The sequence below is a fragment of the Podarcis filfolensis genome (genome assembly GCF_964270895.1).
Source record: "Podarcis filfolensis genome assembly, chromosome: 8".
NCBI classification, from domain to species: Eukaryota; Metazoa; Chordata; class Lepidosauria; order Squamata; family Lacertidae; genus Podarcis; species Podarcis filfolensis.
This window is the reverse complement of record NC_139611.1, coordinates 30,606,622-30,619,840: the sequence shown is the minus strand read 5'-3', so window position 1 is coordinate 30,619,840 and position 13,219 is coordinate 30,606,622. Positions and strand designations below refer to the sequence as shown.

At 39.4% G+C, this 13,219-nt stretch overlaps 1 protein-coding gene across 5 annotated transcripts in view; it reads left to right on the top strand.

Annotated features, from left to right (window-relative positions):
* Positions 1-13,219, top strand: part of ZNF536 (zinc finger protein 536) — a 446,360-nt gene that overhangs the window by 277,648 nt on the left and 155,493 nt on the right. For 4 of the 5 annotated variants that reach the window (XM_083625984.1, XM_083625982.1, XM_083625983.1 and 1 more), the window contains one exon: positions 8,053-9,615. In XM_083625984.1, coding sequence (XP_083482110.1) covers positions 8,053-9,615 — 1,563 coding nt within the window. Of the gene's footprint in view, positions 1-8,052; positions 12,090-13,219 lie in introns of those variants that run through there. The other variant, XM_083625986.1, reaches the window with a different exon arrangement.

The following is a 13,219-nucleotide window of genomic DNA, read 5'->3' as shown; positions in this document are numbered from 1 at the left end:
TTCTTAGAGACTTTAAAAATTCAGAATGCCTTTGTTTTGTGGTCAGCTACAACATCATGTTGCATTTGCATACCAAGAGGTCAATGGAAGTGTTACTGAACTCAGTAAGGCCTATGCCCAAGTCTTACAGGATTGTACTGTAAGTCCCTTCAATTAAAATCAATTGAACTTTTAAGAGTAATTAATTTTAGAAGGGCCATGTTCTCTCTGTACTTGTGCTAATGGAAAATCATGAATATCCATCAAGCAATTAATTACCTGAAAAAGTAATCCAAAGATTCACTTAAAACTCAGTTAATACAATATATAAATATTTGATAATACTTTAATACTTAGGTCTAAAACAAGTGTTACTGGGGGCGGTGGGTTGGAGGGGGGAACCCTACATTTATTTATTCTTTGCATATATCTATACTCTTATTGCAATTAGGTGGTCACTTTTTTGTTTAACACACACCACTGATTGTTATTTCAGAACCTGTCCCTTTCAATTTATGGGAAATAAATATGTTTTATTATCTATAAAAATAATGCCCTAAAACTTACTAAGAAAATTATCCTGGGAAGAAAACCTGCTATTAAAAATAAGACAATGAATTCACAGAGGCATTATACAGCCTATGCAAACAACATTTGCAAAGTATTTTAAAAGCACAACAATATTAAAATAGATAAAGATCAATTTCCATTAAGTAAAGAACAAAGTATTATAAAATAATAACAAGAATATGTTGAAATGGAATGCAAGTCTTGCATGTCATAAATTTCCATGATAAACAATGTAATATCACCAATTACAAGGGTTATTAGAATTTTTAAAAACAACTTCTTATGTTCTTTGATAGAACTGGTACCAATTCTTAAACAAATGCCATATCGGTTAGTTTAGTTATTCTGGGTAAGAGTTCCTCAATTTTTTTGCAGTGCTTTAACTTCATTAAAAGTCTGGAGTGATTAAAACCAACATTTTGCTGTGTTTGGACACTGCATTAACTCAGCTGTTATTTTTGGCTTTCTCAGCCCCTGATGGTTAGAAAGCAATTCGGCACTAGTCAGTTTCCCAAGAATACCTGAGTGTTTGCAGGCCCATGGCTTGAATGACTCCATCCCTTCCCCAAATTCATAGGTAAGGCTGAAATATTCAACACTGGTCAGCAGCAGAAAGCCCAGGTCCTCCATAAACCCTATAGAAGAACTTCTGTATTTAGATAACTCAGCCTGCTCGTTTGTGCCTTAAGTAGCAATCCATGGCTCTTACCACTGTAGAGGTGTCCCTCTTCTGCTGAGGACAAAGTGCCTTCAAAACAACAGTGTAGTAGTTCTTTTAAGCAGTGATACTGGGTGAGCCCTTCATGCTTGCCTGCTAGGAGCTCTTTTCATCACAGCGTTCCCTCTGTGTGACATTTCTATGCAGTCTTATTTTCCACCTGCCACTGTGGTAGCCCCAGAAAGCCTTATAATACCCACCTGCCCTCATCTATTCCCACCTGCGGATGTGGTACTGGCCAGCTGACCTTTGGTGATACAACTCTTTCCCTTTGGGTTTTTCTCCTGCTATCCCCCTGACCACCATATTGCTGCTGTTTCCTGTAATTCCTCCCTGCTTCTTTGAAGTTAATGGGCTATGCAACATTAAACTGAAAGGAAACTATGGGATACATTATAAATTAAGTTATGTTAAATCAGGTGCCCTTTTTCAGGCCAAGGGCAACATTACTTAGTAGAAAGCTGCTGGGGGCTGTATTCCACTACTGGCCAGGACTAGACTTACATACAAGCCATGCTCTTAATATACACAGACAATCACATAGAGAGAGGGGGACACAAAGCTATTTTGCATGGAAACAGGGATATATTTAATTCTCTGCTTAATTTCACCTTGCATTTTCTCCATAGACTTTGTCTTTTACAAAGTTTGTTACAAGCGTATTAGAAAGCCTTAACGAAAACAAAAAGAACTATCCTGACTGCAAAAGGCAAAAAGGAACTTGGGAACCTCAACAGAAGAATGCCAATAATATCAATTCACAACTGAACTTCAAGCCCTGCCTTACAGCTATTCAAGCTTTACAGTGCAACTGCACCTGTAAAACTGCATTTCTGTAATTGCAAAATGCAAAGGGGGCTTTTTCTATGTGTGCAATGACCACCAAATTCCCTCTCTGCTGAGATGTATTCTTCTTGCACCACCGCTTTTAGCAGAGGGAGACGTTTCATTCTCACACCATTTACACTGTTGAGCAGCTGATGGCAGGAGATCTGAAGGGCCAGATGAGAGCCAGTTTCAGGCCCACCCAGACCATGGGCCCAACAGTCACCCACTTCTGTATTAAATAAATGCAAATTGCATACTCACACACACACACTTACACTTACCCTTTTCAGAAAGCATGTGGAGGCAGGAATATTTGAGGGAAAATAGCATTATGCTCCAAAAGAAGAGAGAAATTTGTCATTGAAAATCTTTTCTTCTTACATTTCAAAGTTGAGCTAAAAGGGGCTTTCTTTTATTTCTCTATATTTCTCCAGATAACTCAATCCTTAACATTGTACCGCTTGCCTTTTCCCGACTTAATGACATCCCAAACTTTTGTTGAAAATAATTGATTGAATTTAAATTTCCTTAAAAGTTTAAGAGGTAATGTTACAGTATAAATTTCCTACCAAACACTAAGTAGGGAAATATCCATTAGTGAAATTAACTACAGTTTCTAGGTAGCTAACAATGTGGCGTATACAGTAGGGCATGGCTAATGAACACTGCAGTGGGTGATATTTCATTATACAAATTAATGCTCACATTTTAATGGGAAAGTCACATAATGAATCTCAGCTTCACTGACAGCAATTAGAGACACAGATTGTCCCCTTCTGGACAAGACACTGTTTAGCAATAAGCAGCTGTGTAAAAAGTCTTCAGGTTTGCAACATATATATGCTTTGGGGGAATTGGTGTACAGTTTATATTAATGTACTGAAGCTTCAGAGCTAAGGAGCATCCATATTTATTTCTCCCAGTATTAACTATGTAAAGACCTGTAGAAAGACTAAATAAATATCCGAGATAGGATTTAAATTCAATTATATAGCTTTGCAAAAATTAAAACATTCTTCTGTCTGTTGTGCAATAGAACAGAAGGTAATATAAAACCCAGAATACAAGAGTATGGAATAATCGTATACCTTTCCTTTGTCTTTGCTTTGCATCTTTCCCAGTCACGATAGCAAGGGAGTAAAGAGATTCAGAATGCGACTGGTATTTCTGACAAACAGATGAACTATGTGGGGAACATGTGCATGATCCAAAAATAATCCCACAGAACCTTTGATATTCCATTTGGTTTCAAAAGTGTGAAGTGAGTGATTAGAATGATAAAAGAAATTACTGAGTAGGAAGAGGCATAATAATGAACTAATTAAACCGTACTGCAGCTCTTTTCTAAAATATTCACTGTGCCATTGATAAAATGGGTTATCAATAACCGCTGCATTGATTTAAAAATCGGTTTGGTATTTTTATTACAAAATGCTCACAGAGAGACTCTTCACTGTTTATTTCAATATATGTACATAAAAATTTAAAAGCCAACCATTCTTGCTGCTGCTGCTGAATGCCACTCCTAGATGCTTTGCATGCAGAAGGCTGCAGGTTAAATCTCTTGCATCTCCAGGTAGCACCTGAAAGATGCAAGCCTTCAAACTCTAGAGAGCTCCAGCCAGTCAGTGTAGACAATACTCAGGGAGATGGACCAAAGGCTTGATTCAGTCCTATATTTCAAATGTGAGCTGCTGCTTCTCCTTTAGACTAAGCTTACCAGACGTCCCCGTTTCCTGGGGACAGTCCCCAGATTTACAAATCAGCTCCCATACAAAATCCATTGAAGTTGACAAGTGTCCCCAGATTCATTGGGGAAAAAATCTGGTAACATTACTTTAGACCTGCCAGAAAATTGCTCTCCAATTGGATTAATTTTGGGGAGACAAACAGATGGTGGATCTGGTTTCACGATGTGTCGAAGCAGCAAATAAATATGAAAATGAGGCTCCACTAGTGAGCAGGTTATGATATGCCCCTTGAATCTTCTGTATAAGTATCATTTTTACCAGTTTCATACTGCACAAAACTGGTCCAGAGAGCTACTGCACTGGACTTGGGCTGATCTCATCAAATGCGAAAGTACCCAAAGCGAAGTGGCTGGTCTTGCAATCTCACCTCCTTTATGTTTTGCAGTATGCATTATTCATAATAATCAATGGAGACAATGGAATTTAAAAGCATTTCACTTTGACTGGATTGGACCCAATGGCTTTATAATATTATTTATGCTGTCATTCAGGTGTGATAATTCTTAACAAGGATATCCTTTAGTGTGCAATGTTTAGAAATAGTTTGTAAAGTCACTAGTATGTTACTGAAGACTTTATTGATTCTATTAAACATGATTCTATCACATTTGTCACTGGAAATACATTGGTAACGTGTTCAATACCTTTCCCAATAGCATGGTATACAGAAATCCTTGAGGGCTGATTAAACAACCCATTCCACTAAGAAAAATAGTGTCTGTATATGTTGTTACTTAGGACTGGACTGGCCACTGAAAATTTGGGATATCTATCTATGGTGGCAGTTAGTTTTTAAATATAAATTAGATGGAAAAAATGCTAGAGAACTGTTTGAGGAGAAAGTTATTCATTTCCCACCTGCTGCAATGGCAGCTGGGTGAGATGAACATCTGTTCTGTTACTGTTTCTTTATAAGCTGCCTTTCAGCCAAAAAGGCGGCTCACAAGAATAAACAGATATATACTAACAATACAACTGATACAAATTAAAAACATTTCAACTGTATTAAAAACCAAACGCATCTGGATTCCAGCCCCAAAGGCAAAGAAAATTCACTACCAGAATGTTAAGAAAAATAAGAATACTTAGGCAACATCTTCCCCTTATAAAGGTCCCAGGCCGTGGGGTGAGGACAAGGCAGATGGAAAAGCTTTCCTGTAGCCAGTCAGTCAATGGGAGATGGAACAAGACCAAACAGCCTGCTGCAAGGCCACAAGGAATGGCAACCAGTAGGCTGAGGCCCAACCAACAACTTAGCTGGAGATCCTGCCCCTGCAGACAGTGGCAGATTTTGGGCTCTTAAATTTCAGCAGCGCCCTGAGCAACACTAAAATTGGGTGCCCTCCACCTCTCATACTCCATTGTACAGCATTGCTTTGGTGTCCCCTGCAACATCTCCCCCCCCCCCCCAGTGCACCAGTTGTGCCACCCTATGGCTGCCACTGCTGCAGAAGACACCAGCAAGCAGTTTGGTTCCCCGCCATCTCCCTCCCTCCATTCCAATGCAACCACCAGTTGCCTAAGAACGAATCAGGGGTTTGATCCACTGCTTGTACTCTCCACGAGGTGGCTCCTAAACCCTGCCTATGTGGACCAATCAACTGGGAAATGGTGGTCTTAGGCCTGGTGATGTGATCAGTCCACAGCTGCAAGGAACAATATGGGTGAAGAGAAAGCAGAAAAGGTGTGGAGAGCATCTTGGTCCAGGGGGATTCCTCAGGTCAGATTCTTAGGGGGAGGGTGACACTCACATGGCCTCCCTCAGCACACTAAGCCATAGGTGGCCATGATGACCAGGAAGTAGTGCTTTAACTGGATTGTATCCAACTTTTGGATTTTGTTTGTATTACTCTATAAAGGCCTGAACATCTTGGTCCCAGGGTGCCTCAGGGACTGCCTTAACCCTTACAATCAAGGCTGATCACCAATATCATCTGCTGGAGCATTGTGTTGTCTTTGTTGTCATTTAACAATCACAAGAAACTGAGCCTTTAGTGTAGTGCAGGCATAGACAAACTCGGCCCTCCATATGTTTTGAACTACAATTCCCATCATCCCTGACCACTGGTCCTGTTAGCTAGAGATGATGGGAGTTGTAGTCCCAAAACATCTGGAGGGCCGAGTTTGCCTATGCCTGGTGTAGTGTTTCTCAGACTTGGATCCCCAGTGGTTGTTAGACTACAACTCCCATCATCCCTAGCTAGCAGGACCCATGGTTAGGGATGATGGCAGCAATGGCACTGCTTTAGTGTCATTGGCCCAGTCCTGGGGAACATTCTACCCACAGAGATTCAGCAGCTGTTTTCTGGGCCAACTTTTAAATACCTGCTGAAAACTTTTATATTGCCAAGGCCTGTGCAAGCAATTAAGAATGCATCCTTCCACAATGGTTAATAGACTGAGTAAGGATATACTCTCATTCTCACGTGTTCTCACTTGAGCTGAAATGAAGTGGCTGCCCCAGTTCATTACCTCCATTAGTGGGTGGCAAATTGGGGTGATCATTTCAAAAATTCTCAGAAGGGCAGGGCCTGAAACAGATAATCAGAATGGTATAGCAACCAGTGCCTCTTTCCAAGGAACTGGAAATTGTAGCTTCACAAGAGGCATAGGTTTCTGACAGCTCTTGGCACCCTTAACCAACTACAGCTCCCAGTATTCCCTAAAGGAGGCCATAATTATTTAAACTGGTATGATATTGTTTTAAAAATGTATGGTGCTGATGGGGCCTAAATACTTTGAAGCCTGAAATTTCTGAACCAAATTTAAAATAGTTTAGAATATATAGCTTTTTTAAAAAAACAACAACACTAGGATGCAAGTGCAATTTCTAATTTGTTTGTCTTTTGGTGGGGAGGAGGAGAGATGTACAAACAATGCAACATTTTTCAGGGCACAGTTCACAGATGGCTGGTTTGGCATTTAGATCATTTCAGTGAAAGAAAACAGTAGAGAAAAAAATAGTTCCTTGTTGTTGAGGTCGCTTAGAGAAATAATTGCTGTTATTGACAGAGTGCTATTAAAAGGAGCTTCTAGAACTGTCAGACTCCTGTCTGTTTCGATGACTATTCCAGCATTCAGGTCTGCAAGGGAACCCTTGATTGCTAACAAGTGCTAGTATACATTTAAATTCACATTTATCTAGACATATTTTTCCTTCCGGGTGTATATGTGTGAATTTCTGTAAATATTTCACATATGTGCTTTGCAACCCAGAGTTCTTCTAAATCAGAAAGAGCCGTACAAGTATAGCACTGAATTAGAAATATATATATTTAATTCATGAAGATCATCTTATATGTTTTAGAACACTGTTTAAGCCAATCCTTACTCTGTTGAAAAGTGCTTATTAGAGGTAAATTACACATTTTACTACTGGAGCATTAGAGGTACCATTAGTGCAAATTTAAAGCACTGCAAAAAAAACAGTAATGTTAATTTCAAACATAGAAACTAAATATATTTTCTACCTTTTTATTGCCCGTTCTCTCTCTAATTTTTATTGACTACCTTTTATCTTAACTATATGTTCTTACTCAATACGATTGTAATGCACTGTAACGGTATTAATATTTTATAGAAGAAACTGTATTTATAGTTCTTTATTTGGAAACAATGCAGCAGGTCTGCAGATCTTTGAATCCTTCTGGAATGGTGCCCTCCAAATAATGATAAATTACTTGAGCAGAATGCCATTTGCTAATTATATCCATGATTTACTGCAGAGCAAGACTTAAATCATTCATTTCAGTCTTGCGTAACAGTGCCATAAAATTTTTAGGGTTAAAAATTGTTTCCATATGTATAATTTAAACAAATTTTAGTGCTATTGTTTACAGAAAAACATTGTAGTCATCCATTTGTTACATATTTTGCGCCCCCCCCCCGGCTTGTACTTTTAATGATCACTGTGGTGGAATAGTTTTGCTTTGTTTTAATAATCATATCTTTTAATTCTGAAACACTTTTAGCATATTAAGTTAAGGAAAATATAACTTGTGTTTTTATGCTGTGTAAGTCTTGAGTTGATAGAAAGTGATTCAAAGAAGAAGTTTTTTTTATTTTACAGGGGAAAGAACTGGAATTAGAAAAATAATTAGTGGGTTTTTGGAACCATCATTATTGTAGAAGGATAGATGTTGATCCCCTCCCAAATAATTCATTTTAATACAGCTAATATACCTATTTGTCTTTTGATAATTGCAGGTGAGAAACCTTACAAGTGTCCCCACTGTGATTACGCTGGTACACAATCTGCTTCACTCAAATACCACTTGGAACGACATCACCGGGAACGGCAGAATGGCGCAGGACCACTTTCTGGACAGTCTCAAAGTCAAGAACATAAGGAAGAGACATCAAATAAAGGATCAATGTTCATTAGACCTGAAGTACTGAGAGGAGCCTTCAAGGGTCTTCCTGGAATAGATTTCCGGAGTAGCATGGGATCTCAACAATGGTCACCAGGAATGCTTTCCTCAGGAGATCATCCAGGTCATTCAACTGGCATGTCTTCAGAGGTTTCTTCAGATGGCATCAAGGGGTCTGACATATCTTCCAAAGGGACACGCTTTTCTGAACTGGGCAGAGCTTACCATAGTATGGTTGGAAATGGAGTGAACTTCCAAGGGTCGTTGCAAGCTTTTATGGACAACTTTGTCCTCAGTTCCTTGAAGAAAGAAAAAGAAATGAAGGATAAAGTCCTGTCTGATTGCATTTCCACAAAGCCTCTGGGTTTAGAGAGTGGTGAGGAGAAATCATCTAATAAGCAGAGAAAAACAGAAAAATCACAGTATGAGCCTCTTGACCTCTCCGTGAGACCAGATGCAGCCAGTCTTCCAGGTTCATCCGTTACAGTCCAAGACAATATTGCTTGGCATGGCTGCTTGTTTTGTTCATTCACGACATCATCGATGGAATTAATGGCTCTTCATCTCCAAGCCAATCATTTAGGCAAGGCAAAGCGTAAAGACAGTGTTTTAGGATCAACTAGAAATGGTAAAGACCCACCCAGGGAAGCCATTGCTTCAGCAAATAAAGCTAGCTTGCTGCTGACTTCCATACAGTCCAACAAAGATGTAGCTACTTCCAATTTGATTGGCCAGATAGACCCGGCTTCTGAAAGAATGAACCAAGGATCCAAGGACTCTCCAGGAGAACAGAGGAACACCCCTTGGCCTGGTCACATGGATTCCACTTTTTATAATTTTGCAGCAGACTTCTACAAGCAATTTGGTGTTTATTCTGGAGTTGTCGGAGCACAAAATGCTTGCACCGGTAACGAACCTGACATAAAAACACAAAGTGAAGATGACCCAAACATGCTGCTTTCTGACTCTGTAAATAAAAGTGCTACTGACGACCTGTCAGACATAGCTTCCTCTGAAGACATGGAGTCCTCCAAGGAAGAAACCATTGATGATGAGGACATTGAAACAGAACCTGATCTTACGAACAAACCATTGTCCAATCTGAGCAAAGATGGTGCCGATAGAGGGGACAACGTACAAGGCTCTGTTGCCTCAAAAGGACTTATGCCGCCATTGCCACCTTCCGAAAAGCAGTGGCACAGTCAGAATCTCCTCGCCTCCCATGAAGCTACACCAGGTGCCATGAAGCCTGAACCAGCTCAGAGCCCACAGGTCCTGGAGAAGCAAGTCAACATGTTGTCGGTCCTAAGAGCCTACAGCTCTGATGGCTTAGCAGCCTTTAATGGACTTGCAAGTAGCACAGGAAGTAGTGGATGTATCAAGAGACCTGACTTGTGTGGTAAGTTTTAGAATCCTTATTTCAGACCATTTCAGAGAAAAACAACAACCCACAAAATTACTGAATATGTCAAACTGTGCTTGTTAGTAAATTTGGCTTTAAGATGATGTTTTAAAACCTTGGGACAAAATTCTACTTTGTTACAAAGCATGGACCTCCATTGAAATTAGTGGTGCTTCATGCAGCAGTACGTGGCCTTTATACGTGGTCCAGGCCATTAAAAAAAATACATTGTGTAGTTTTTAATTAGATAAGTAGTTATATAAGACATTTGTATTTATGATATGTGACCAGAACATCTGCTGCTTCATTTTGATCAATCTGGTTTTATTTTATTTTTTAAACTGACGTGGTAACTTGCAACTTTTCAGCATTTGAACTGAGGAAAAAAAGTAAAAACACTAAATGCTTTGCCAAGCCTAAGCCTAGTTTGCTTTCCAAAAAAAATATTCCCTTATGTTGAATAAGGACATATTGAATATGCTCAATGAAATATAAATTAAAAAAATCTGGGTGGGTTATTCCAATTCGTAGTTATATTTTTATAGAGAAATCCCAAAATTTATTAATCAGACAGTGAGGATTATATCCAATGTTAGTAAAACTCAGAGTTGACCTGCTGAGATTAGTGGACCTGCTTTAGCCCTGCTCATTAATTTCAGTGGATCTACTCTTTGTAGAACTTAGTTGGGTTCAATCCTAATATTTTATTATTTTCAAAAGCTAGGCAATTTACTGTTTCAATTCCCTTACACAATTTCCTTATGGTAAACAACACAAACATCAATTACCTAATTAATAAGACAGTTGTGTATGTATGAAAAACAAACAAACATGCTGTTGTCCTTGAGCAGGTGCATATAATCACTTTATCCCTATGCACAATTATTTTTGGAGTCACCAACTGGCTAGTTACATTGTCTAGGTCAACTTATCTAATCATTAGGTTATCTAGAATGTAAAGAGTTTGAACTTGCTTACTGCCTTCATGGTTTCAGCAAAGTCTATTTTTATTGCTTGTCCAAAGTGGGGTGCTTAGGAAGTCTGTGTCATATTATCGCCACCACATAGTGACACCAACATTCCTCATGTGTGGAGAGAGAGAGAGAGAAACTGGGTCCTTTTCCTTTTCTATATGATCCACAACCATGCAAGCCTCAAATACCAAAACTTCTAGTGTGTAGGAAAACCCAGAGGTTTATGCAGCTTTCGGTGCAAATAGATTTAAACAAAACAAAAACACCCTTTAATGAACAAAAAAGGGTCTGTACAAATTCATCTTTTAATATGATCTCTGTAGTTTTAAAGCACAGAAAGAGCATGCTACAAAAATCCCAAGCAGACCATTTAAAAATAAATAAATTTATATACTGCAGTGGTGATAAGAAATAGAAAAGAAATGTAAAAGCTCACTTAACTAGCTGCACATCCTGCCCCACTAGATGGTACTGGCACCCTGATTCTACAATTCCAGCTGTACAATATGCACATTTGCAAACATGGGCTTGTCATATTCACACTTTCCATTTCTGGACGCGCCCTTAAGAGGTTGCAATGCATGGAGTGTTCCTAGGACTTTCTGCACCAGCTTTGAAATCTTCAGAATGGGGATATACCATTGCTGGTCTGGCACGTTGTCACAAACCAAGATAGAACACCTCCACTGCAGGCTGATGTAAGTGCGTTGCAGGGGGCTGGACTAGATGACTCTAGGGACCCCACCCAACTCTACAATTCTGTAGTTCAAAGTGCTCAGGAAGAGTGGAGTGCAGAGGCACAAAAGCACACAGCCTAAATTCAGCTTATTAACCCAGAGAGGTAACATACACAGTAAGCAGTTTAGAAATAGCATCCAGCAAGCTGGATGGGGGTGGGGGGTGGGGGTGGGTTGCAATGCCATACCTCTAAACTTTGCCTTTTGCAAATCAAGGCCACCCACGCTGCTTGGCTCAGAAATATGCTGGGCTGTTTATTTTTAAAATGTGGAATCACAGATTTACTAAATTGGAGCTTATTACACTAAGACAGAGGTCTCTTGGGCGGAAGTAAAAAACAATGAATTAAAGTAGTTGTTGGGAGACCATAGATTTAGACGCTCCACCTTATTTTCTACTACTCTAGGTGTAGGTATGGGGTGGGGTCTAAAGCCCAGGTGTTGGAGTGGAGTGGGATGGAGAAGACCTCAGCATTCATATTGCCATCTCAAGGGCATTCACAAATCCACGTACAAGGACTGTTGCGGATCTAAACAAATGTCCGGCTGCTGGACATTTAAAATTGTCCAGCAAATTCAAGATACTGGATCTCAAATAAGTGGATTTGCAGTCCATTAGGAAGGTTACACGCATGCCTTGAACTTTTAATATGCAGACATGGCTGCAGGGCGGCTTTGAATGGAGAAGTGTGCCATTCTGAGCTCAGTACCCATAACTATGCGGTGCAAAGAATGTTTTCCAAGTTGTCAAAAAAAGAAAGAACTATGGGATTTCTGACAGTTTGAAAAATATTGACAGCTGTTAATGTTATGCAAATTGAAAGTCCCACATTCCCTCCTTTTAATAGCTGTTCAGCCTCGTGATTATGAAAAGGAGGCTGTCCAAAAAATCTAAAATTTAAAGTTTCCCAGTGTGAGATTGTGATCAAAGTTTCACAACCTTACTTTCTATTTAAGTGTTATATTCACTTATTATAAACCACATTATCATTGTCATCATCATCACTTTTGAAAACAAATCTGTTTTATTTTTTTAATTTCCCATCCTTCTAATGATTCAAAATTAATTTCATGAGTTGCTGAGTACACGAAAGTTTCACAAGCTGTGCCTTTTAACTGAGATAGAGCATCAGAGCTACGAGGTTGACCTGCAATAAGTTTGATTATTTTTTATGTGGAATTGCAGTTCAAATCCTCTTTCCCACACCTCCAGATTTTATTTTATTTTAAGTTTGGGCTGATATCTTTACTAGCCATTTCCACAGAAGTCTTTGTAGTTGCAGACTATGAAGTTGTAGTAGCCTTGCAGGAGTATTCTTCAGTATTCTTAAGAGTTCTGCCAGTTTGTGATCCCAGAGACTGAAAATAAATTAATGAATATGAAACACAGATCATTGCTACTGAGTTTTCTGCTGTTCCTCAGACTAAGGAATTTTTGTGAGCTGCTATCAGAGCAAATGTGAGCCCATTGGCCTGCTCTGAAAGAAATGAATTGGTGGCATAGTCAATGCATTCCAAGACGCATCCCATGTGCTTGGTTACATTTGTTGCTCGTAAGTCATGTTTCCTCAGTGAATGGCTGTAGAGAGCAGTCATAATGGATGACTGTTCAACTAGTAGTAACAAATCATGTTACCCAGTTGACCACTTGAGTTATCATGCATAATGTAGGCATCCTGGGAGATGGGTTGGGTGTAAGGCTGAACTTAGTGGAATGATTGTTGTTGCTTCACTTGGAGGGTTGAACTTAGAGAGCTTTAGACTAGCTTTGCTTGAAAGCTACTTGCTGAATGGCGTTTTAATGGAAATATGCTAACATCTCTCAACCCAAACAGTGTTACTGTCCCCTTCTTTTTCAGCCCAATTCAAGCAGGTTCTTGGCTGCTTTGA